This window comes from Eurytemora carolleeae, unplaced genomic scaffold (assembly GCF_000591075.1).
Source record: "Eurytemora carolleeae unplaced genomic scaffold, Eaff_2.0 scaffold389, whole genome shotgun sequence".
Lineage (NCBI taxonomy): Eukaryota > Metazoa > Arthropoda > Copepoda > Calanoida > Temoridae > Eurytemora > Eurytemora carolleeae.
Window position 1 is genome coordinate 204,801 of NW_019396501.1, and position 27,990 is coordinate 232,790.

Here is a 27,990-nt window from a genome sequence, read left to right on the forward strand (position 1 = left end):
AAATTTAAAGTAATTGATAAGAATAGATTCGATTAAATCTGAATTGATCTGTAAAGTTTAGAGTACATTAGAAAGACAAGAATTTATCTGTAAAGTTTCGATTACATTAGAAAGATTAGAATTAATCCGATAAGTTTAGAGTACATAAGAAAGATTAGATTTAATATCTGATAAGTTACCTTAAAAAGATTAGAATTGATCTGATAAATTTCGATTACATTAGAAAGATTAGAATTAATCCGATAAGTTTAGAGTACATTAGAAAGATTAGATTTAATATCTGATAAGTTACCTTAAAAAGATTAGAATTGATCTGATAAGTTTCGATTACATTAGAAAGATAAGGATTGATCTAATAAATTTGGAGTACACTAAAAAGATTAGAATCGATCTATTAAGTTAAGAGACATTAGAAAGATTAAACGATAGGATTTGAACACTTTGATCTGAACCTGGAACAGTCTGAGCCAAGGAATCCCAGTTTAAAAGCTTTCATCAGATCCTGAGCAATATATTGATTAAATGTAATAATGATAATTATAACATAAATCATAATGTTTTTAAAATCAAATCGTATTTTTCTACATTGCATAAAATAGTTAGATTTGTGAAAAATTATCCTAATTGTTCATTGTACATACTAACCGACATATGAGGATCATCCTTGTACATTGCCTCATTTTCTTCTGTGTTGATGTTGCTAAAAAAGAAAATATCTTATTAAATTTGTTTCTAATTGTAGAATTGTCTTAATCCTATAAAAAGTGTATTCATGATAAAAAAAAACTTTCAGATCAAAGACTTCTAGATATTTTTATATGATATCTAGTTCAACTACTACTTCGTTTGGACATTTCAGCACTCTCAATGGCTGATCCAAATATAATTCTTTCATTGGTTGTTCGTAAGCCCCTTGTGGTGGGCTGGTTCAAAAATTCATTGATTGAATTGATTTCAAATTTCTTTTTGAAGATTTCAGAAAGGTTAAACATCTGACATTTTCCCAATAATATCAGATTGTGAGATAATTAAAAATAATCAGATGTTTGATTGATTGATTGATTGATTGATCGTTTGATTGATTGATTACCTCATTATCTGGAAGACGATCTTGTTCAGTCTCAAGTTTCCGGTTTGGTTTGGAACCTGGCTTGATTCACAGGCAACATACAATTGGCACTCAGTCTAAATAAAATAAAAATAAGATTATCCCTGGTATCAAAAGTAAATCTTTAACCTTAAACGAATAGAAAGAGAAGAAGAACAGATTTATTTAGCACTTACAACTAGAAAATTGCCTCAATGGTCATTTTTCAGAGTGAAAAAAAAATGAAAAAAATGGAAAATAAAAAAATTGTTTCACAGAAAAAAGTTTGAATAAAGCACGATCTGGAATTTCGGTGAAATTTGTTATTTTTCTTGGATTATTCTTAAATGGACTGTAAAGGAAAAATGAAAAGGGGTATAGGCTGAAACCTAAACATTTTAGGAGTTAAACGAGACCCATGAGAGTTCTATCTGATGTTCCTGTCAAATTTATACGAAAATTCATATCTATAATATTTTGTATAAAAATAAAAGGTTTAAAAACACATCATATTCAGCAAATACACAACAAATCTAAAAACAACGATAGCCCATAGGAGAGGAGCCCTCCATTATTATTTTTTATTGTTATTTTTAATAGATATTATTGGTAATATAATGAAAACGTCCGTATCAAGTGACCAGAACTCCCACCAATGGCAGTGCAGTATCATTATCACGTGACTTCGTATGTATAAGGTGACCAGCAAGCTGCACTGCCATTGGTGGGAGTAATGGTCACTTGATACGGACGTATAAATAATATTATCAATTATATCTTTTACAAATGAAAAATTATTGAATTCAAATAATAATAGGAGCACACCTAAGTTTCTTAGGCTCCTCTGGGGTATCGTCGTTTTCAGATTGGTTGTGTATTTGCTGAATATGATCCTTCTAAACTTATTAGTTGTATGCCAAATTTGTTATATACAGATTTTTGTATAAATTTGAGACAGTTTTTATTCTCAATTTCTCGAGACAGGAACATCAAATAGAACTCACATGGGTCTCGATCAATGCTTAGGTTTCAGCCTATACCCCCTTTCGTTTTTCCTGTACAGTCCCTTTAAGAAATTATAAATTACCTCAGTTACTTCATACTTGTTGAATGCTTCAGCTAACAGATATAGTTGGTTTGTGAAATCTAAATTATATTTATCAGCTTTTAGGATCAACATGAAACTTTATGAGCTTAATTTTCTAAACACAAATATATTTTAGAATAAAAATATTATATATTTATAATAATTTTTTGTTTTGCAGTTGGCAGCAGCTGATTGCATATGCATTTTGCAATATATGTTCATTCATATTGTTAGTGTTCATCTATTTTTTATCAAACTATATACGGCTGAAACAATTTCGATTTTAACAAAAAGAACAATTTTTATAATTTTTTTTTTATATAATTTTAGATAACTTTTTATTTCATTTGATTAAAAGAATGAAAGAAAGTAATTAGTCCCCTGAAACTCTATTTCACGTTACCATGCATCTTTATAACCTGATGGTGTAAACCTTTCATACATCAAACTTATACATTTTACTTTTTAGAATATGAGTGTAGTAATCAACCAGATCCTTTGAGGGGTTTACTTAGGAATTTATCTTTTTGGGAGAATAACGAAATTTTTTAATTAATAAAGGATTCCCATGGGTTGAAGTTTGACGGTTACTGTTGTCAATCGTTTATGACATTTAATATTGTTTACAAAATTAAAATATGATTCCACCTGATGAGGGAAATGCTCCATTTAAAACTTTGATTTATTGACATCGATCAATTTTTCGATGACAAATACTAAAGTAAAACATAAATCTATCTAAATTTAATAAACAATTTTTTCCAGGATATCCTGGGAAATTTGAGGTTTTAGATTAAAACCGTGGATACAGCATAGTATTTAATGTTATTAAAAACATAAATTGTAGACTAAGATATGATTTGACCACGTATGTCTGGACTATCATTCGTGAAACTTTTTGCAAATATTATTAAATAAGTTTATAGCATTGATAGTACACATATTTGCAAGACAAAAAACTAATTGTTTTAATTTTCAAAAATATTTTGTTTCACAACAATAGTTTTGCTAAATGATTAAAAATTCTGCTCAGGACCCCCTCCCCCACTCCTTTATTATAAGAATTGATATACAAAGAGCAACCAATTTTTTCACACTCTGACGCGCGCAGATGGTTGAATGAATGCTTTGTGGAAAAAGTGTATAATTAATATAAAATTGTAAAGAAACTTGTTAATAATGTGTCAAGAGCAAGTAAAATTCGGGTCTAATTCTATGGTTTATGTGTATTATTATTGTTTGGTTACAATCATAATAAATGAAGGTTAAAACCTCAGGCATATGCAATCTATATTATATTATCATATATTTCTCAATACCCCAACTTGTGTTACCGAAGCTCACTTTTCTTTACCCATGTGTCAAGCTAAAATAAATTTCTCGTAAGACTAAAATCATAGGTGCTGCGAAGTCACAAAACCCTGCCGGTAATGTCGCATACATTTGGCTTTCTCCTTTCATCTAATTTAATTATATGTATATACATATATATTGTATATGTATATATATTTATATATATAGTATTTTCAACTTTTTTAAAGTTTAGATATACATTTTAGATGTTTAAATATATATTTTCCAAGACAAAATGTTTCATGGGTCAGACCCAATCATTATTTTGAATTAAAATATATATATGTAAATTCAGATGTGATCACTTTGGAACTTTAGATATATAAATAATTGCAGGTAAGGAGTAACATCTGACGAATTAACTACTTTCATTATTCAAATTAGAAAAAAATTTAAAATCACCGTTGAACTAATTTAGGTTTTAACTGTGGTTTAAAAAGAATTTATCAATCGTTGTTTTTCCGTACTTTGTGAAACTTAATAGTTTATTGCGCACACAATGATTTCGCATTTGTCACTTTATTATATCATTTATTTGCAACTTTTTCTGGGAAAACAGGACAACTGTACACAACACAGTGAGTGTCAGAAAACAGGACAACTGTACACTACACAGTGAGTGTCAGAAAACAGGACAACTGTACACTACACAGTTAGTGTCAGAAAACAGGACAACTGTACACTACACGGTTAGTGGCAGAAAACAGGACAACTGTACACTACACAGTTAGTGTCAGAAAACATGAAAATTGTACACTACACAGTTAGTGTCAGAAAACAGGACAACTGTACACTACACAGTGAGTGTCAGAAAACAGGAAAACTGTAAACTACACATTTAGTGTCAAAAAACAGGACAACTGTACACTACATAGTTAGTGTCAGAAAACAGGACAACTGTACACTACACAGTGAGTGTCAAAAAACAGGACAACTGTACACTACACAGTGAGTGTCAGAAAACAGTACAACTGTACACTACACAGTTAGTGTCAGAAAACAGGACAACTGTACACTACACATAACACAGTTAGTGTCAGAAAACAGGACAACTGTACACTACACAGTGATTGTCAGAAAACAGGACAACTGTACACTACACAGTGAGTGTCAGAAAACAGGACAACTGTACACTACACAGTGAGTGTCAGAAAACAGGACAACTGTACACTACACAGTGAGTGTCAGAAAACAGGAAAACTGTACACTAAACCTTATTGTCAGAAAAACAGGGGAAAGGACTTTCAGAATGTTGTTTAACTTATGCATCATCAATTCATGAAATATTTAGAATTGTGTCAAGATTTGTTTTAAAAGATCAATTATTTGTTTTATGTAGTAAAGGTAAAAAATTTTGAGAGCTCATAAAATGTAGAATCTTTCTTTAATGAAAAACTAGCTTGAGAACCCAGCATTGCAAAGGGTTCTCTAATCAAAAATTTGAGACAAATAGGTCGGGATTCCTGAGTTATGATACCAGGCACGATATGAGACCAGTGTATATGTGTTTAATGTTCAACTTTCAACTTACAATTTACAATTTAGAATTTAGTCTAGTCAATAATAAATTATTGCCATTTTACGCTTAGACATTTACAATTTACAATTTACAATTTACAATTTACAATTTACAATTTACAATTTACAATTTACAATTTACAATTTACAAATCCTTTATTTACTTGTATATTTTTATCCATAAACGTCTACATTTCCAATGAATTATATACAAATTACAATTTATGTATATATGACAATTTACCATTAGGTTGTAAATTTACCATTAGGTTGTAAATTTACCATTAGGTTGTAAATTTACCATTTGGTTGTAAATTTAGAAATGACAAAGGAACATTACACTGGTCTCTAATGGTTGTGATCGCACATCCAAACAAACAGAAAATACAACTTCATATTACAGTTTATTTTTTGTAAATATTTTCAATAAATTATTATTATTATTACTATTATTATTTGATTATAGAATGCGTCATACTTTCAAACTTTTAAACTTAACTAATGGTGGTTTGCAAAATCCATTAGTTTAGAAAACATATAATATGAAATATATAGAAATAAATATGGATTTCTTTATTGAAAAAGAAAAAACCCACTGGGTGGCGTATACTTCTTTAATATGATGTAATTAAACAAATTATGCCCATAAAGAACTTTCTTAAAAACTATTTTACGATTTTACCCCTCCCCCCCATCTCCATCCTCCCCCCTTCTCTACTGGATATAATTGGTTCACACATCTGTTGTTATGTAAAGATAAATGAGCCTGGGCTAGATTTCAACTTTTTCTTCTCGATCTTCTTAAATGATATGTTGGACAAGGTTAAACGGCAGCTGACAAATTAGAAACAATTAAAGTGAGTCTCAGTGAATTTGCAAGCAAGAAATAAAATTCAAACATGGCGTGGTGCCTGAAAAACATTTTTTATAATTTGGCATATTTTCAAAAACAAATTTGAAAATGATCCTAAAATCTGTCTTGTAATCAAAAAAAGAGTCGCCTTAAACCTTAAAACATTTATATAGCTATTTAGTCAGTTAGTTACAAAGTTAGTTAGTTAGATTTTTAGTTAGTTAGATATTTAGTTTGTTAGTTATATAGTTAGTTAGTTAGTTAATTAGTTAGTTAGTTAGTTAGTTAGATAGTTTGTTAGTTAGTTAGATATTTCGCTAGATAAGGAAACTGTCAGTATGTTGTTAGTTAGTTAGTTAACTAGTTAGGTAGTTAGAAAGTTAGTCTGTTAGTTAGTTAAATAGTTAGTTAGTTATCTAGTTAGTTAGTTAGATAGTTAGTTATCTAGTTAGTTAGTTAGAAAGTTAGTCAGTTAGTTAATTAGTTAGTTTGTTGGTTAGTTAGTTAATTAGTTAGTTTGTTAGTTAGTTAGTTATCTTGTTAGTTAAATAGTTAGTTAGTTATCTAGTTAGGTAGTTCGAAAGTTAGTCAGTTAGTTAGTTAAATAGTTAGTTAGTTATCTAGTTAGTTAGTTAGATAGTTAGTTATCTAGTTAGTTAGTTAGAAAGTTAGTCAGTTAGTTAATTAGTTAGTTTGTTGGTTAGTTAGTTAATTAGTCAGTTTGTTAGTTAGTTAGTTATCTAGTTAGTTAGGTAGTTATTTAGTTAGTTAGTTAGTATCCCTACTCCTTCCTCCAACTATATCAGATGAACTTACTATCATCAACTTGTCTCTTGAGTCTAGCTCCCTGGAACTGTTCCTGACCATAATCTCCTCGTTGCTGGTATCCGTTCCCGTAGCCAGCAGCTGGTGCTGCTTGGGAGTCAAGCAGTTTAGAAATCAGAGCACCACCGATTAAAATCACTCCTGGGGGACAGGAAAATTTTATAATCAGGGTGTGAGACAATATTATCTAATCTTTTATTTAGATAGAGAGAAAAAATATTGCCAAAGACTAAAATCTGATGCAAATCTTTCATATTTCAAAACTGAATTATTTGATCAAACAGCATTCATAGTTTGAAATATGTTCTTCGACATTGGGAATCAGGAAATCAGAGTTTGTGGCAAAAACACAATTCCTTTTGGATATTTACAATATTGTGACGTCACTATGAGTAATGTAAACAAATCAAGTTTTTTGAAGATTAAGTTTTGATGAAGTATTAAAAAAGAATAATGCAATAAATATTCAGTTTGACAAGGAGAAAGAGGACAATTTGTAAATCTGTATAATTATAGGATCAAAGCTTGAGAAATTTGAAAAATATTTTCAAACATGGTTTGTGAAACTATTAAGAATATGGTTTGTGAAACTATTAAGAATATGGTTTGTGAAACTATTAAGAATAAAAATATCAATCTTCAGACAGAAAGCAAACGTGTCATAAGAAGTTTCGGCCTTTAGGAACCTCATTAAAGGGACTGTTATTGGTATTTGAAGTGACCTCTCCACAGTCCCTTCAAACTTTTATCTGATCGATAATGTCAAGCATAGTTTTCCTAGATTAATTCTGATTATTTTTTTAAAGCAGAAATCCGCAACTCATTTTGTTAACCCTATCCCTGCTGGAGTAATTGAAAACCAGGATACGCTGGGAGGGGGGGGGGGCAATTTGACCCCACCCCAGGATCATATTTCCCCCTATGAATCTCATGTTTGATACATCATTGGAAAGCTCTTAAGCTCTAATTTTAGAATCTGCCAAAAAATTAGCAAATTTGCAAAAAATGAATTTTTTTGTTGCAAAATGCAATTACTAAAGTAAAAATGTTTGCAAAGAAAACTGTCAAAAAAATGATAAAATATACATTTTTGATAAGCCCTTGACCATGCTATTTCAAATATGAAGAAAAGCTTGCAAAATTTTTAATAACCTGATGTGTAATTAGAAAAACTAAAAATGTGCAAATTTCTTTTGACGAGTTGTATTTCAAAACTTGCGCAATCCGTTTCCTTTTGTTTAGGCGTTCCAAAAAGCTAAAAATTATCAAAGTCTGACTAAGGAAAGACTTTGTTACAAAAAAGTAGTCATTCAGTCAGTGTGTCTGAGTTAATAAAAAAAAACCCGGTTTTGGACCTAAAGGGAGGGCAATGGGTATTTAGGAAAAGTCAGAATTTTCAACAGCCTCAGACTTTTTGAGTTATCCCCCCCCCTCCCAGCAGGTATAGGGTTAAGAAACCATAATTGAGAATAATCAATTCAATAATTCAATAATCAATTAGGGTATTATCTCAGTCAAGAAAAAGTCCCAATTTTAACACTCAATTTAAAAGATTTAATTGACTTTTTTAGTTTAAAAACATCAGCATTAGTATTTTAGAAGTTTCAAAATGTGCCTCTTTCTGAGAAAAATCTCTGTTTTACCAGCAATAATGGCAGCGTAGATAACGTATGTAGTATTAAGAGCAATGTAGTAGGTTCCACCAGAGGAAAATATTGATCTATCGTCACCCTCGTAGAGATCTCCGTCAAAATCTATAGTATCTATACTACCACCAGCTACTAGGCCGGTCAAATAAACTAGACTTATCAAACACAACATTTTTTCCTGTAATTCAGCCATTTTCATATTAAAAGCAATGTTTGAAACCTAGGTGAGTACTTTTTGGTAACAAATTTATTTTTTATGTGCTTTGTGTAATTTTTATGGTTAATAGCCTAGTTCTTTTGAAGTCATTGCTTGTAAGTCCAGTTTTGAAGTTGACTAGTTGTTTGGATATCAATTAGTCTAGCAGTCAGTAGTTTTATTGTCCATCTGTCTAACTATCTATTTTTCCCACCGTTTACACAATTTTTACTTTTTATTGTCTTGAAACTTTTTTAGTTCCCTCTTTTAGATGTTTAGTTTCTAATTCTAATAGTCTAATCTTTTAAATTCATTTATAGTTCTCTACTTGTCTATTTGATGTATATGTTTATATTTTATGTGTCTAGTCTAGTATTTTATGTGTCTAGTCTAGTATATTTTTAGTTTTTTATTTATCTAGCTGTTTTTGTGTGTGTTTAGTGGTTTATGTGTTTAACTGTCTATGTGTCTAGTTGTCTCTGTGCCTGCCTTGTTGTCTAAGTGTCTAGTTGTCTATGTGTATAGTTTTCTATATCTCTAGTTGTCTATGTGTCTAGTTGCCTATGTGTCTAGTTGTATAAGTGTCTAGTTGTCTCTGTGCCTTGTTGTCTAAGTATCTAGTTGTCTATGTGTCTAGTTGCCTATGTGTCTAGTTGTATAAGTGTCTAGTTGTCTCTGTGCCTTGTTGTCTAAGTATCTAGTTGTCTATGTGTCTAGTTTTCTATGTCTCTAGTTGTCTATGTGTCTAGTTGTCTATGTGTCTAGTTGTCTATCTGCTTAGTTGCCAGGAGCCAATCTGACCAGTTTTGTTGTCTAATTGTAAATGTGCCTCGTTGAATAATTGTTTGTTGTCAATCTGCCTTGTTGTTTAGTTGTCTAGCTGTCTATATATCACTGACTATTCTCCGACTGATGTCTAAATGCGTTTCTCCGTGACGCAGATAACTTCTGACGCACATGAATACTATCTTTGCGACGCGTGAGTCTGAATGCGCGGTCACAGTGAAATGTCTTGAAATACACTGAGTAATTCTCATATTTATCAACCTTCACATTGAACAATATGGTTAATCAATTATGTTCAAATTTGTCAGATGCAGTTGGGATTGCATTTTTTTTGAATATATATATATATTCAGTTTTACTCTTTTTTTAAAGAAAAAAATGTAAAAATATGAGAAAATTAAATTTAAGCTTCAGTCACATTTAACTTTATTTCTTCTAAGATTTTTAAAAAACAAAATTTTACAAATACTAGAGGGAGGATTAGGTTACATCAAATCATCCCTCTCCCCCCCCCCTCTTTCCCTCACCACATATATGGTTAGCCATTTCTCTGTCATTAATAAAGATACTAATGTGTTCCTTAATTAATATCCCATAAATTGCAATATTAATTTACCCCTTTTGGTAAAAAAAAAACAAATCAATTGTATTCTTTTTCGCATAGATACGTATATTTCAACGTTAAACGAGTTTTATATATTCTTCTTGGTCGGTTCTACAGTTCCAAAAAAAACATTTATAATCCTTGCACCTTTTTTAATTTTTAGTTGCATACCTTACGATAGATTCTACTAGATCAAATTGTTATTCATAGTTTGAAATTTTAAGGATTTAAATCAATCAGGTCGCGAAAATATAGGATTTGAAAATTTGAGTTTAAGTCAAGTTTTCAAGCTCATTTTGAGGCTTTGTAAAAATGTAAAAAAAAACTCTTTTGTTAAATTAAAGATTCTGTTTTTTAAAACAATAAAATACTTTTTTAAATGAAATTCTTTAAGAATGCAAATATCTAAGAAATAATCTACTTATGAAAGAAAAAGTAATTTATTGTGTATGGTGTATAAAAAGCGTTAAAGTCTGAAGGATGTTTGCTAATATATAAACGTATGTTTGTTTGTTCACCCATGTAAACAATTAATTAAATTTGACGGGATTTCACTCAACCAACTTAAACTATAGCACGGACTTTATTTGGTAATACTAGTAATAGTGGATCTAATGTGTTTCACCAAGTTTTACAAAATCTATATATAAATTTGGCTTGTTTGTCTGTCTGTTTGTTTGTCTGTTTGTTTGTTTGTATCCAATAAACGTCAAAACGGCTGAACCGATCGGGCCCAAATTTTTTGTGGGACATCTAGGGAGCCCAGGGAAGGTTTATGAATCATCAAAATTTCAAATATTTGTCTCCATCAAAATTCGATCGTCATTAAATTTTTTAAAATTTTGAAAATCCGCGAAATTTTTGGTGAAAATCCGCGAATTATTTTTGTTTAGTTTTACGATGTACACAAAGAGAACATGTTTACAACTAATTTAGAAGATGGGCGCGAAGCGCCCTCTAAGGCTAGAAAGAAGGGCGCGAAGCGCCTTGAATTTCTAGTATAGTAAATATAGATAAGTTGAAGTGAAGGCTTTAAGTTGGGAATGGTTGTTTGGCTGAATATGCTTATTATTGTGAAAATGTATCTGAATTGAGGTGTCATTCAAAAATTTAATAATTTTTTTTTCTCGTTTCATTTTTAACCTCGAACATTTAGAGCGCCCCCTTCCCCCTTCCTGTTTTTACCTCTGGCTGAGTCAAACGCTGGCTAATTTCTTCCCAATTTGACTAATAAATAATTGTCATTCTCAAAAAAATGTATTACAGAATAAAAAGCAAAAAAACTAATATTCTACAAATCTTTAATCTGCTTCTGATAAAGTAACTTTTCTCCTCTTTGGACTGATTTTTTAGTGAATTTTAGTAAAAGAAGAATTTTAGTGGTTTGAAAATAAAAACCACGCAATAGCTTTAATGGCAAATAATCTAACCATTAATTTCATTTTGTTTTCACAAAAATTCAGAGGCGGCTAGGGGGGGGGGAGGAGTGACACGTCCCCTCTCTGGAAAAATTAGGAGTGCAAGAAGAGAGATCAGGGACGTTCTAGATCTTTAATTTAGATTTTTGAAATTAGATCTTTAAAGATTTTTCCCTGAAGTGCGGCGCCACTTCTTCACTCAAAATGAATATTCAAAAACAAAAACAAATATTACTAAAACATTTTCCAGCCCCCCCCCCCCCTGCTCATGGTTTTGACATAAAATTGACCAAAATCTCAGGGGGGAGGGAATTATTTGACTGGGGGATACAAATCCCCCCCCTCACTGGAAAATATCATAGGACGCCCCTGCATGAATTCACACTTTTATTTATAGCCAGACGACATTTGACGTTTTAAAAGTATTATAAATTTATCAAAGAACCAGAGAAATCTGCACGCAACCTTGCATTTTTTTATTTTTGTATTATACAAGAAAAATAGTTAACAGTTAACGTATCAATTGAAAGCTAAAATTATTTAAGTAAAAAGTACGAAAGTTTTATCAAACATATAAGCAAGTTTGTGACGTAATAGTTCAGTAGCACGTTCAAACTCATTTAGTTAAAAATACAACCTTTAGCTTTATATAATTTTAACTTGTTTCTTTAGTCGTTATTGAAATAAGTTTTAAAAAATATTCAAGAAAATAGTTTTGGTAAATACTCTATTTATTTATATGTTGTGTACTTGTAAAAATATCATATTAGTAATCGCATAGTAAATAAATCAAAGCTGTTTACGTGGTATTTTATTTATTGATTAAAAACTGTTTAGGTTGACGCCATTATCATAATTTAACAGATTTAGCGACGCCATAGATGTTTAGAAATTTAAATAGAACAAACTTGGTTTTAAAACGGCCATCTTTAATTTTCTCCTTTTCATTTATCATGTTTAATGAGACCCACAGTAGTTAATTTTCTTGCTTGTATGATGTATCTAGTGTAAGTGAACAGATTATGTAATTATTACGAGGTTTAGAAAATTTATTGTAGATTGTAAAATATATACATAAACATTTGATAGCTGTACAATGTGCAAATTTATCAAAATGTTCTAATCCTTATATCTGTGCTACCTGACAGCGTAAACCTTTGATCTTATATTATTTGATCTAACAGAATTTATAGTTTGAAATATCTAAAGTCTACGACATTAGTTTGCACAGATATAAGGATTAGAAAATCAAAGTTTGTGGCAAACACTCAATTTTTTTATTGCTATAAATATGTGTCTCTAACTTTTATTTGTGATAAACCTGACAAAATTTGAGAAAACAATGCTATAATATAATTATATACGCGACCAGGGCAAGAATACCATCAATATCAAAAACCACTTGATCAAATTTCAGGAGTTGATCGAACAAGAGTACGCCAGCAATTAAGGTTACAAGCTAGTTTAACATGTATTAAAACCAAATGTGATGTTATTTTCATCTTAGTTTTAGCTTTGTCTTTCTTCCTCTCTTTCTTTCCATTTCTCCATTCTTCTCACTATTTTTCCTACTTTCTCTAGTTTTTCTTTTCGCTTCTTGTTTAATTTCCTATTCCCATTTTTTGATAAACTCTTGAATTTTGATCAAGTGGTTTTCGATTATTTAGTATTCTTCCCGATCAGTAAAGCCGATTTAATGAATAATTCAACTTAGTCTTTGCGATTCAACTATGTCTTGCTACTGAGTAAACAGTCCAGGTTTTTACTTTTATTCAAGGCTAAAAACTGTCATAAAATTTAACAACTTTCATATGATTTATTAGTCTGTAGTTTACTTTGGTAAGATGGATATTATTGTGGTTTGTATGTATACGTATTTACACAAACTTAACCTAGAAAACATACTTGATAACATATTAATCATGAAACAATGAACCATTCATCTTATAATCTTGTCTTCTTTGTTCGCCTGGAGATATAAATAAATTAAGAAACTATATAATCCAATGACAACGTTCAGTTTGTTTGTCTCCTTTTTTAGTGAATTCGGAATAATTGACAAAAAAATGAAACTTAATTATTGACATAAAATGGAATTCAAAGGACTGTGGAATGGAATGGAATGTGTTGTTGTTATAAAGCAAATAGTTTTACAAGTGCAGCTAAAAAAATCCTTTATATCTAAGTGAAATGTTTATTTGTTCACTACGCTAATGCTTTGCTTCATGTTTAATGGCGCTTTTAAAATTCAAATTAAAAATGACAGGGGGTATAAGCTGAAAGCTAATTACTTTAGCTCTTGATCTTGATTTTTTAAAGTCCGTATTACGTTACCAGAACTCCCACCAACGTTATTGCAGTATAGTGGTCATGTGTCTCTGTCTGTATCACATGTCCAGTATACTGCACTCTCATTGGAGGGAGTTCTTGTGACTTGCGCACTTCAAATTAATATTATCAATCAATTCTAACCCTAATTGTTAAAAATGTAAATATAGTTGTAAATTGAATAAAAGTAAAAACAATTGTAATATTTTTTTGTTTCATAGAACAAGAACAAAACAATGAAAACCTTGTTTATTTTTAAATAATTTTAATTTTTTCAGAGCTGAAAACTTTTGTATTGGATACTCTTAATCCCGATTGCTAAATTTCTGAATCAATTGTTAACACTTTTATTTTCTTCTTAATCATTTCTTTTGGATATCCCTGCTGGATTCACACTAATGCAATTGATCTATTTCATCGCGCGAAAAATTTCAAAATATCTCGGCTGTTCGGATTCTACAATCGACATTCTGATTGGTTGCATTTTAGATACTTTCCTGGATATTAATGTAAGATTAAATTAATCCTAAAAATAATAAAAAGAGGAAATCAAGCATTGAGCTCAATATTCACAATTCTAAAGTTTTCAGCTCTTTTCTTTAACTAAAACAATTATCTTCCTGTATAAGCTTTTTTTCCTTTTGTGTAAATACTGTGTATCATCTCAAAAAGTACCTTATCTTTATCCTTTTTTGTGTGAGAGATCTTCATAATATAAAGACATATCGATATAATATATATATATATAAGGCTAGACCAAATTGGCCAACTTTTTTTGAGGGAACTATTGAATACCCCAAGGGTAACATAGGTTAAAAAAAAATCGACATTTTTTTTTAAATTTATTATTTTTTCGAAATGTTTTTTCTTTTTTCAAGTGTTTCTAAATTCCACGCGCAACGCCGGGCGCTTTAGTTAGTTAAAAAGTTATAAAATAGTAAATAAGAAAAATAGGCATGTAAATGGATTAGGTAAAAATGGGTTATAAAATTAACTCTTACTGACTTTAAACCAGGAACTCTAATTTACCGTGGCTGTTAATAGATGATTTATATTCCTTGCTTGGTGTAGATAGTTCCTGATTTATATTCCTTGCTTGATGTAGATAGTTCCTGTGATTTATATTCCTTGCTTGATGTAGATAGTTCCTGATTTATATTCCTTGCTTGGTTTCAAGTTCATTTATATTTCTTTACTCAGGGTAAATACAATTAGGTGGTAGGAAGGATACCTAGGTAATTTATAGGACAATTTCACGGTAATTAGGGCAATAATAGAAACTTAAATTGAGGCAGTTAAATCTGTCATCATACTAGTAATGTGTAAAGTGTTTAGGTTCTATATAAACATTTACGCGTGCATAATCTTGATATTTTTAAAGGGAATGATAGCAAAAAATGAAAGGGGGTATAAGCTTATGGCGAAAAATAAGCGTTTTTGATCGCTACTAATCTTACTTCTATCGGTTGCGTCTATCAGGAGAAAATTGTTAATCACGACTCCTGCCGAAGAAAGTAGCGTCCATACAAATTCAGAAAGTTTCAATATTCCACTTGGATCGTAAAAAAATCAATTAAATTCCAAACAAATCATTCAGATATTACAACCAAGAGTCATAGATTATTTTTCGCCACATTCATAAAGTTAATATTTCATAATATTTTTGATTTTTTTAGAATAATATTTCGCTGGCGCTGGATTTTAAAACATTCCTGGAAAATATGAAAATGTCGTCTTCATTAGCAAAAATCCTCGAAACAGGAATAAATGTTTTCAAAAGTAACTATCAACTTTATATATGTAATGTGTAAATTGCTCAGGTAATGTAACCGTAATTTAAAGTGACAATCCATGAAAAGATGAAAACGTCCGATTTTCAATTTTTTCATTGTTTCTTAAAGGCAAGAAATGCGCAAATTACATTTGAAGAAAAAAAACCCTGCATAAAAATAAAAAGTTATATAACATTAAATCTTGATTAGACAACGATTTTAAAGGGACTGTAAAGGAAAAATGAAGGGGGTATAGGCTGAAACCTGAGAATCCCAGGAGTTGATTGAGACCCATTAGAGTTCTATCTGATGTTCCTGTATCGAAAAATTGATATAAAAGTGTGTCAAAATTATACCAAGACGTGTATATGTAAAATTTTGTATAAGATTTGTAGTATTAAACAAATTATTATCAACAAATACGCAACCAATTCGAAAACGACGATATCCAAGAGAAGCCTAAGAAACTCAGGTTTGCTCCTGTTATTATTTGAATTTAATAATTTTTCATTTTTCAGACATATAATTGATAATATTATTTACACGTATCATGTCATCAGAACTCCAACCAATGGCAGTGCAGTATTAATGTCACGAGTCTCCGTCTGTATCATGTGACCAGTATACTGCACTGTCATTGGAGGGAGTTCTGGTCACGTGATACGGACGTACATCTTCCATGTATACGTTTTGGTATAATTGACAGATTTTTTTGTCAATTTCTCGATACAAGAACATCAGAAAGATGTCTTACAGGTTTAGTTCAACTCTTGAGATTCTCAGGTTATAGCCTACACCCCTTTCATTTTTCCTTCACAGTCCCTTTAAGGGTAAATTGGGCATTTCCAGTTTTAGAGTCCCTTTGATGTGTTTCTTTAACGTAGTTTGCAATATTTTTTACAGATTATGTACCTATGCAAATTATAAGACAATTTTTGAGACCGGGCCAACTTTAAAGTGACGCTAAGTTAACGGTCTCAAATTGTCTTCAAATAAACCAATAATTTGCAACGGTTTTTATGTAATATTTGAATTACAAAAGATAAAGAAATTCTCGTTTTACAGAAACTTTAATGACCATAAAGAATAATTAATTTTATTCGGCAGTAGCTATTATTTCACAGTCGGACCTTAAAATCCTCAGTATAAATGTCAAGACATTTTTCATTTTGGAATATGTTATAAGAGTTCTTGTTTAGCTCCCATGACGCCATGAGAAAATAATATTCTATTTCTGATGAACCTTGATGATAAAACCAGGCCTCGGTTCAAGGCACCATGCATAGTAAGATGTTTAGTCGCCTGGAATAAAGCGTAGAAAGGATATTTCGTGAAATCTTTGAGCGGTTATCAGATGCTTTAGAAGTAACTTTAACGCCGCATAGCACGACATCGTTCATTTGGAAGATTTCTTGATAACAAGATCACTTTCTTTTCATAATACTTTCGTTTATGTCTCCGGTCCCCTTCACCTTGCCTTATCATGGATGGTTAGATGGTTAGTGGCCAGATACGGTTACTAGTTGGTTTATAGCAGGCGATGTGGTTTAATACATACATAAACATTACACACAAATATATGGATAGATAGATAAGTAATAGATATACGTTCAATATATTTTCTTAATCTGTTAAACTTTTGAGTAACCATAAAACAGAGGAAATATCAGGAAATAGAAGAAAAACAGATGAAATAACAGCAGACAATTTTGCCCAAATATTTTAATTATTTTACATCAAAAACTGATTTGCGATGAGAAAATTATAAGCGAATTTTTCTATTCTATTTTTTAAATTAAAATTTTTGCAGAAATCCTTCCGACTTCCCAGTGTTTGTGAGGTTAATCGTATTGGGGCCATATGTTAATCTTTCCATATCAATCATTTACCTTCACGTCACTACTGTTTCACCGCAGGGTTAAACATAATTATAAAGGTCAGTTCAACCATACACTGTAGAAAGATGATTGACAAGGATCAGATGGGGAGAGGGGGGGGGGGTAACAACAGGGTGACCCCAAAAAAGAGAGAATCTTCAGAACCGAATTTTTGAAAAATGTTTAATATTTTTTATAAAGGTATAAAAAGTCATGGAGATGCTAAAGAAAAGAACTCTGATTTTCTTTTGTTCTTTTTTCTTTATCTTTTTAACCCAACAATGATGTAAATCTTTGATATTTCAATCTTTGAATTCTGTTATATCAAATAATCTAAGTTTGAGATATCGAAGTTTACCATCAGGTGTCTAATGTTAGGGATTAGAAAACGCAGTTTTTAGCCATTAAAGTGAAAACTGTGCATAAAAGGTGTACAAACATATTTAGATTTGCATCATTTCCATTGGCAGAAAGGAAATCGTTTCCTTATCTTTGATATTTTTTATAGCTTATCAGTACTTTTGGGATACTCTTTAAAGTGAAATATTAGTTAATAAATTGCTCAATTTTAACCCGTTTGTTCGTATAAACTATAAACATCATAATCATATCATGATCATATTATGATAAGAAGAATAATTATAATCAACATATCATGGATATTCTCACCCTGAACCTACGAAGGGAGGGGGGAATTAGAATTTTAGAATTTAATCGCATTATCTATAAAATAAAGTTATATTCTCTGTTTGTTTGTTTTCATGTCCGACCTTAACTCAGGAACTCTTGGACCGATTTGCCTCAAATTTTGATTAAGAAACTCAAGAGAACCACGGGAATGTTCTGAACTTTAGATTCTAAGTTGAGTGAAAAATAGTTATATAGTAATTCAAGACCAAGCGCGGATAAACGACAGGAATAACTATAAGTTACCTGGGCAACGCCGGGTTTCCAAGCTAGTGGTATAAAATTCAGCAATCGTTTAACATACAGTGTTGTCATTTTACACTATTTCATTTAAAACACATCACTTATAATGATTATAATTTCTTAAAAACATCTGAAGGTCTTTGTAACATAAGGGCGTAAAAACAGATTTGCTATATACCCTTGAGCTGCATAACTTGAAATCATAATAAATGATTAATTTGATGATATATTATGTGAACAGTCACATTGCACTGAAATACAATTAAAGAAAATGATAATTAGTGAACAGTGTACAAATTATGTTCATTGCCAAATGTGTATACTGTACATTTAGAATTTTTGGCAATTAAGATTAGTCTTACTTTTTTGTGCTTTTAATATTACCTGAGATATTAAAATTTCGTCCAGATTTCAATTTTATTTAAGAAAACCAAAAATATCGAAATCTGAACTAAACTCTTCATATCTCGGGTAACATGAAAGCATTTAAAAGGCAGACCACATTTTTGAAATGCCAGGACTAGGGGCATTGACTATTGAGTGATTATTAACTAAAATTTTACTTTTAAAATTAGGTTGACAAACAAATACAGCAAATTTTATAAAAATCTAAGACGACACTAAAGTATTCTTGCTACTGTCATGTTTCGTGGGACACCTTGTATGAACTTGTCCTCCATTTTTGAAACTATGAATCTGTCCTCCGTACAAAAAAAGCCATGAATATGTCCTCATCGATATAAAACTTTGAATTCGTCCTTTATTTTTTTTATTTTCTCGTCCTTAATATAGAATTTAGAATAAACATCAAAATATAGCCGTAAAATAAAATAAACATCAAAATAAACGGAGTTTTTTTTGAAAATTATCAAATTTTAAACATTGTAATTAAAATGCACTTGGAGAGAAACATGGCTGTATTTCTTCGTGCAAAACATGAAAAATCTTTGTTTTATATCCATCCATTTACAGTTTCTCACGTTAAAAACACGTATTCTTTAAAGTGTGGGATTAAATTTTGAAATAATAGATATTTACAGAAAAATTATGTATGACTTGACACAAGAGAAAATATAGAATTAGAATCACTTTAGCTGCCTAATATGGCTTCTGAACGAATAACATTTCAATGTTTGACTCCCTAGTCTCTAACAATGGGTGAAGTAAATGTAGATATTCTTATTTAACAAAATATATATGTAAGATAGGTTTCAACATTGCCTTAAGATATTTCAGATTTTAGTTTAATTTCAGTCTACACTCATCTGTTAATGATAGAAACTCAAAGATTTTTGTGAATCGTTTGATATATTTGTTTTCCTGTTTATAAATGCCAAAATTGCCCCANCCCGGCTCCGCTCCGCCACTTCCAACAACGATGTAAAAAAGGTAACTTGAGTTAGGTAGAGAACGTATAGGTTATATTACATTGAAAACTATTCGTTCTAACCAGAAATCTACATTTCATTTCTCTTTAAGATATTTAATTTATGCAAGCATATAAAAGGCTTCGTTTTAATTATAAAATAATATGTGTTTTTTTTCGTTCATGAACTATGAATATAATCATTTTATACAGTATTTACTGTTGCATTTTAATAAGGCCACATACATTTTTTTAAATGTTTATAAACACAAAATAGAAAAGCACATAGTAGATCAATAATTTGTAAAATTTGTATACAGGAAAAAGTACATTTTTATAAATGTTAATAAGAAAATATTCTTTAAAATATGTAAACAAATTACTGTCTTGCATGCTTATTATCATTAATACGTTTTTTGATCAGCTGTTTACAGAATACGTTTTTTGATCAGCTGTTTACAGAATAAAGTTGTTTTGAATTTCTAATGTACAACCAAATAAACATTATCTTCATCTATATACCAGGGCGGAAATACAAAACTAGAGAAGCTACGTGGTCACAAAGTCATATCCGTAATTTCTGATAGTCCTTTTCTTTATATGTAAATAAGAGTGTCCAAAGCCGGAATAATTAAACGTGGTTTGTTTAATAACGCAGTACACTAACCTAAGTATATTATAAATATATTTAGCCGTGTTACGCATTACGCAAGACGCCCTCAGCTTGAACTTGGGAATTAGTGAAGCGTGAATATTTTCACATTATTATAAAGATAAAGATGACTTCACGTCAACCGGTGTTTAATTATGCTCAATTAAATCATGTAAATTCGGGGCGGGGAAGGGGAAGGGGAGGGGAAGTGGTAATTTTTTCCTATATTCTTCAAACCCTGAACTATTTTTGATATATATAATTTTCTAACCAAACACTATTATTACACTTGTCCCCATTGTTTTAAAATTGTTTAAAAATCCTGAAAAATGGGTGGTAAATGGTGTTTATTTATACTTGCCATAGTTTTAAATGATCCAATGCCCTATTACAACATTAATTTTTAAATTTTTATATTTCAAACCACTAAAAATCAATCAAAAAGAATACGATGTTGGCGAAAAAGAAAACAACATCAATCTCAATTCTCAAAACAGTTTTCTGCTTTTTACTGTTATTTTTTTAAAGATTTTGTAAATTTACTGGCCATCCTATGCTAAGTGAAGTTGTTTCAACTGATTCATAATATTGAACAATTGAAATTCAAAACTATTAATTTTTTATGTAAACTTTCTACCGCGCGTTTATATGGAATTAAATCGACTCCCCAAATAACTACGTCTAACCCAAATCCATTTCCACCTACCCAGCAGCCAATGGTTTCCCCTTTTTCATTTTTCAAAGTAGGTGTTAAGAACATATCTAGTGAATTGGACTTCCGGTTTTAAAGACGACATTTATAGACTTCCTGGTCTCGTGTGATTAGGATATAAAATACCAAAGAGCTTTGTGATATAAAGAGTAGGTATTGGGATTTATACCGCAAAACCAGACGCCTCAATTGGCTTCAATAAGAAGCCGCAGAATGTCGTCTTTTCTATAATTTAAAAGATTTTAGGAATTTTTACGTATTTCCATCACCAAAACTTGCGGTTTTTTGCGTAATTTACCGTTAGAAATGCTTAACTTTATTATCTTTTTAGATAAACTTAACATCTTAAAACAGATTGCAATGTACTTGGTTAAACAAATGGTCATATATTCGGACATATTCCTAATGCCCTATTTTCTACTATTCTACCGTCTTTGTAAAATAGTATCTAGATGATTTAAAAGAGACGGTGAATAATAAACTATATTTCTCATGAGAAAATAAGGATAGTAGTTAAAAGTTTTTGATCTGCGCTTTAAGTTTAATTACTTGATTTTTCGTTAAAATCATTAACACAGTTTGCATGAAGAAACCTACTATAAATAAAAATGCTTTATTTCTTAGTCGAAAGTTTACGTTCCTTAAGATTTACAGGGAAGTGAATAAAATGTTGCCCATAAGGCGCATTTTGTATGTCGAATTTGTGCAAAAACATGATAGTGCGCACCAATATTTGCAACCAATACATATGTTATATCCACATTGTACAGGATACACTATACCAAGGTTCAGTGTACAGATTTTTGCAGTGTACTGTCTTTGGGCGGAAAAGTAAACACAAGACGGATGTCACACTCACAGCCTGACATGGAATCCATTTTCACAGAAAAAAATCTATATATTTTGGTCATAGGAAACTAATACGTGAATTTTCAAAATTATCAAAATTAAATGCTTTTAAGAACTGGTTTCAATATGTACGCAGTGTAAACGGGACAGCAATTAACTTTCTTTGCATTAGTACCTTTCACTGTACGGTGTATATATATATATATATATATATATGCCTTCAATTGTCTTTTATTCATTTGCATTTTATAAAACTATAATAATATCTGAACCGTTTTCTTCTTGAAAAGTAAATGTACTGCATGCATGTACTTACCATCAACCTTTCCAGATCGTCTTGTGTACTCGTCATAGAAATCACTGTACCCGTTCTTGCTGTACCCACTGCTGTGACCGTACCCGCTGTACCCGCCTCCGTACCCTCCGTATCCTAGAGGGAAGAAAAAGATTATTTGTACGTCTAAGTGTATAAATTATTGCTTTGTATTGATATATACGCTATTATATATAAAAAAATTAACGAAACTTAAAAACAAATCCATTTATCTGGGAAGACAATATTTATAAAAAGGCATACAGGATACGTAATTGCCTTTTTATTTGTGTTTTAAGAACTTTGTTGGTTATGTGCATAGCCGTACAGTGATAAACAGAAAACTATGAGAAAATGTAATTTTTCTTCTCACTTTTACTTAAAAATGTTATTTGCAATTGTTGTAACTGTGAAACGACGAGAATCCCACTGTTTTCTGGTTCTCAGATCAAATTGGATCCGGTAATTAATCCGGAAATGGATCCGGAAAAAATACAGGATCTTAAAAATTATAAATGATATATGTTTAAACATGTTCAGAGCACATTTAAAACCCCATTTCATTCAACTGGTTTTTATGGTTACCACTCCACATTACAGTTTACACTTTGACGTAGAAGCGAATGATACATTATGTTAGGTATGTTCACGTATGTACATTTTCTATAATTATGTACATTGTAGCTTGTACCTGTATTGTGTTCCCTCCAGATGAGATAAGCCAAGAGCCCAAGTAAACTAGCAGCAATCAATGTAGCTAAATAATATTGTATTTTAGAACTGCATTAAAATATCTGAATATATATATTCTGAGATTAATATATATATAATATTCTTCAAACCCTGAACTATTTTTGATATATATAATTTTCTAACCAAACACTATTATTACACTTGTCCCCATTGTTTTAAAATTGTTTAAAAATCCTGAAAAATGGGTGGTAAATGGTGTTTATTTATACTTGCCATAGTTTTAAATGATCCAATGCCCTATTACAACATTAATTTTTAAATTTTTATATTTCAAACCACTAAAAATCAATCAAAAAGAATACGATGTTGGCGAAAAAGAAAACAACATCAATCTCAATTCTCAAAACAGTTTTCTGCTTTTTACTGTTATTTTTTTAAAGATTTTGTAAATTTACTGGCCATCCTATGCTAAGTGAAGTTGTTTCAACTGATTCATAATATTGAACAATTGAAATTCAAAACTATTAATTTTTTATGTAAACTTTCTACCGCGCGTTTATATGGAATTAAATCGACTCCCCAAATAACTACGTCTAACCCAAATCCATTTCCACCTACCCAGCAGCCAATGGTTTCCCCTTTTTCATTTTTCAAAGTAGGTGTTAAGAACATATCTAGTGAATTGGACTTCCGGTTTTAAAGACGACATTTATAGACTTCCTGGTCTCGTGTGATTAGGATATAAAATACCAAAGAGCTTTGTGATATAAAGAGTAGGTATTGGGATTTATACCGCAAAACCAGACGCCTCAATTGGCTTCAATAAGAAGCCGCAGAATGTCGTCTTTTCTATAATTTAAAAGATTTTAGGAATTTTTACGTATTTCCATCACCAAAACTTGCGGTTTTTTGCGTAATTTACCGTTAGAAATGCTTAACTTTATTATCTTTTTAGATAAACTTAACATCTTAAAACAGATTGCAATGTACTTGGTTAAACAAATGGTCATATATTCGGACATATTCCTAATGCCCTATTTTCTACTATTCTACCGTCTTTGTAAAATAGTATCTAGATGATTTAAAAGAGACGGTGAATAATAAACTATATTTCTCATGAGAAAATAAGGATAGTAGTTAAAAGTTTTTGATCTGCGCTTTAAGTTTAATTACTTGATTTTTCGTTAAAATCATTAACACAGTTTGCATGAAGAAACCTACTATAAATAAAAATGCTTTATTTCTTAGTCGAAAGTTTACGTTCCTTAAGATTTACAGGGAAGTGAATAAAATGTTGCCCATAAGGCGCATTTTGTATGTCGAATTTGTGCAAAAACATGATAGTGCGCACCAATATTTGCAACCAATACATATGTTATATCCACATTGTACAGGATACACTATACCAAGGTTCAGTGTACAGATTTTTGCAGTGTACTGTCTTTGGGCGGAAAAGTAAACACAAGACGGATGTCACACTCACAGCCTGACATGGAATCCATTTTCACAGAAAAAAATCTATATATTTTGGTCATAGGAAACTAATACGTGAATTTTCAAAATTATCAAAATTAAATGCTTTTAAGAACTGGTTTCAATATGTACGCAGTGTAAACGGGACAGCAATTAACTTTCTTTGCATTAGTACCTTTCACTGTACGGTGTATATATATATATATATATAAGTGTTTCACTTCTATCATGACGATCCTCAGTAGTTACAATTCTTTGAACAACATATAATAGAAACAGAAAAAGAATAGAAAACGATTGTAGGGGTTTATAAAGATAATTATACAAAATCTTTAAACCAAAAATGGTATTAAAATCAATAGTTTGTAGTTTTATGATAAAAATAATAAAATTTTAGTTTATAAAGATTAAGTGCCTTATTAATAATAGTTTCTATTCTAACCATCTATAACTCCCATTTTTTTATACAGTTTACCCCAGAGACTTTTAGCCATTGAAAGAATTTATAAAATGTCGTCTTCACACTTTTTCAATAAGTTTTATACTACCCACAAAGGATGAGACTGTAAAAACGACCGAAAATTCTTGAACTGTGACGATCCTAAGGTTAATTTACGTATTCTGCATTATATTTAGCTATCTTCATGGCTTTTTAAATGATTTGCAAGGAAACAAACTAGTTTACTGTTGCAGGGAATCGTGAATGTAAGAAAACAAACAGTATAAAATCGTCTCTGAAGTCTCATCCTTTGTGGGTAACCCAGTGTTATACGTAAATCTCAGTAATTTCAAAAGTAAATAAATAGCCATGAATATACGGGAACAGTTTTAAAGAGCTTCATTCCATATATTCATTTAATTAAAAAACTAAATATCTGCAGCATTCCATTATTAAGAAGTTAAGAATACGACAATTTATACATTCTTCCTGTTACGCTTTATATTTGATCTTAACTGTAGCAGAAATGAGATTATTTTCAATGATAACATCATTATTAAAAAAATCAAATAAAAATATACTTGTTACCTAAAATGGTTGCTAGGGTTCCATTAAAGAAAATAGTAAAATCAGAAAATTGTCTCTCTAACTCAAACTCATCCTCCTCTACAATTAGGGTTTCTACGAAATGGCTAAATCTTTTGCGCAAAATTTGCGCTATTTTCGCGCAAATTTTTTTTTTGCGAACTTTTGCGCTATTTTTGCGCATGAAACGCAATGAGTTTTGCGCGGTTTTGCGCTATTTTTTTTGCGCAATTTGCGCAAAACCGGAAATATTTTTTGCGAAAGTTGCGCATGAAACGAAATTTTAGTTTTGGGCAATTTTTTTTGCGCAATTTGCGCAAAACCAAAAGTCTTACGCAAAATGTAACTTTTTAGTCAAAAATTGATATTCTAAGCTTAGAAGTAAACAACTGAAGATTTATTCCATACATAAAAAAATATTAACATACGAGTATGATAACGATTACAGTACACTCAATTGGTTGCTTCCAGTAACAAAAAGTTTAAATTAAGGGACCAAAATTAATAAAATAGAAATTAGAGAGTGTGAAACTTGGCAATATTTTAATCCTATTAAATAATTTCAAGTGACCCTTAAAAGCTTTGCCTAATCAAGTATGAATTATGTTCTTAAATTTTTTTAATCAAATTTCTGAAATCTTTTTCATCTCATATAAAATAATGCAAGAAAGTAACCAATGCCTGAAGAATCCACTTTTAGGAAATATGCATGTCCGAAACTAAAATTGTCGAGACTTTTACTGGACAATCTGTTTCGGATTTTGGTACGAAATTGCGGAATTGCGCAAAACTTGAGTTTCGCAAAAGCGGAATAGGGCAATTTTGCGCGAAATGACTTTTGCGAATGATTGCGCAAATTGTTGTTTTTTCGCGCAAAACTGATGCGCAAAGAAAGAAAAAGTTTGCGTTTCGTTCCGCAAAAATTGCGCAAAAGTTTTGCGAATGGAAACACTATCTACAATATATACGGTGGTGGGTGATTAAATCAATAAAATGAAGACGACTTTCGATTTCAATTTTAATTTTTGTCAAGCTTTTTAACAGCATGAATCCACGAAAAATGGAAACAGAGAGAAGCTGTCAATTAAAAAAGCTTCTCTTTAATCACTTGTGAACTTGTACTTCGAAAAAAGCTTGTGAACAATAAAAACTTAAATAAAAAAGTCTTCTTCATTATATTGATATTATTGCCTACCGCCTTACAATAAAGATATATAGCTTTTCTTTTGATATTAGGAAAATTTAAAGAAACTACCCCCACTCTAATCTGACAATTCCAATATATTTGCAACCTGATGATGTAAACCTTTGATATTTTAAACTTTGATTTCGAAGGTTTCCAACATCAGGTTGTAAAGATAAAGGATTAGAGCTGGGAACTTTTGTGTTAGATACCCATTGTCCCATTCGTTTAATCTCGATATCCACTGCGGGCACTTTTATTTGAGACTCAATGCTTAATCTCTTCATTTAAGTTATTCCTACACGGTACGATTACCAAGCGTCATATCGAATAAAGATTAAATACATCTGCAGATTAACAAAAGATCAAGATAAAAGTTTCAATCTCATTCGTCCACAAAACAAGAGTTCCGACAAACAGTAACAGAACTAAGGAGAAGGCAATGTAGGTTGTAATTATGACGAATTTGGAAAGCTCTACGGAAATACAGGGTTTCTCACGAAACATGACGGTAATAAGACGACTTGAAGGTCGCCTTTCATTTTTTAAATAATTTGCTACGTTTTTTTCGTTCAGATTTCAACAGTTTTCAGTAAGTAAGGTTGAAATCTTAACAACATTTTTAACATCTCAGTTTTTATTGACAGTAAAAAAGACAGACCATATGTTGGATGTGTCAGAACTTGAAGAATTTCGTGGTTATTAATTGTTACATATTCAAATAGGTTGACGACTAAATTTAAAGAGCAAATACAACTTTCACGTCAAGCTGCTACTGTCATGTTTTGTCGGATACCCTGTAGTTATACAAAACAAAAATAATGTTAAAAACTTCTTGGCAGGACCGGGGATATTCACTCTTAACTTTGGTAGTACGTTTACAATAAAGCCAGTTCCAAGGCTGTCCTAATCAAAGTTGAATTATTTCTTGCTCTAAAAATGAAAATTGGTGAAACATATTTTCTCTTTGATATATTAGTCTAGAGTCATAAACTCTCTGATTGTAAGGTTGGCTTAAATGTGTCAATGATATATTAGTCTAGAGTCATAAACTCTCTGATTGTAAGGTTGGCTCAAATGTGTCAATGATATATTAGTCTAGAGTCATAAACTGTCTGATTGTAAGGTTGGCTCAAAAGTGTCAATGATTTATTAGTCTAAAAAGATAATAAAACTTTTTAGAAAGATAGTAAAACTATTAACTAACCTATCTCAAAATCAATTCCTTCCAACGCAAAAACTGCTGGAACTGCAAACATCAAGATTGTGACTGCAAACCCCTGTTTTGTCATACTATCTCTACTATCTCTACTATTTCTGCAAAAATGTCAATTGTGAAGAAAAAGAAATGGGTTTAAAACTTTACAGTTCGATTTTAAATTTTGGATTATTATTCATAAATTGAAATATAAACGATATTCTTTTTGATTTGATTTTTATTA

General features: G+C 30.7%; 1 protein-coding gene across 2 annotated transcripts; it reads right to left on the bottom strand.

Moving 5' to 3' along the window:
- Positions 1-51: 51 nt before the first annotated feature.
- Positions 52-27,861, bottom strand: LOC111704464 (uncharacterized). Of its 2 annotated transcripts, XM_023476703.1 has the most exons (8): positions 27,756-27,861; positions 25,369-25,446; positions 22,867-22,932; positions 22,179-22,292; positions 2,175-2,233; positions 1,091-1,185; positions 646-700; positions 52-502 (listed from the first exon to the last, which is right to left on the bottom strand). In XM_023476703.1, the coding sequence occupies exons 1-8, from the start codon at positions 27,838-27,840 to the stop codon at positions 419-421; spliced, it is 636 nt and encodes a 211-aa protein (XP_023332471.1). In that variant the 5' UTR covers positions 27,841-27,861; the 3' UTR covers positions 52-418. The 2 variants fall into 2 exon arrangements, with proteins under 2 accessions (XP_023332471.1, XP_023332470.1); XM_023476702.1 differs by lacking the exons at positions 22,179-22,292; positions 22,867-22,932; positions 25,369-25,446; positions 27,756-27,861 and adding exons at positions 6,715-6,864; positions 8,367-8,789.
- Between the last annotated feature and the right edge of the window lie 129 nt (positions 27,862-27,990).

Bases quoted from the DNA above. Each gene is read 5' to 3' on its own strand.
- LOC111704464 (XM_023476702.1), bottom strand. From the start codon at position 8,571: ATGAAAATGGCTGAATTACAGGAAAAAATGTTGTGTTTGATAAGTCTA. The intron at 1,186-2,174 runs GTAATTTATAAT...TATTTTATTTAG, and splicing joins ACAAGTATGAAGTAACTGAG to ACTGAGTGCCAATTGTATGT. The intron at 503-645 runs GTTAGTATGTAC...TATATTGCTCAG, and splicing joins AGGATGATCCTCATATGTCG to GATCTGATGAAAGCTTTTAA.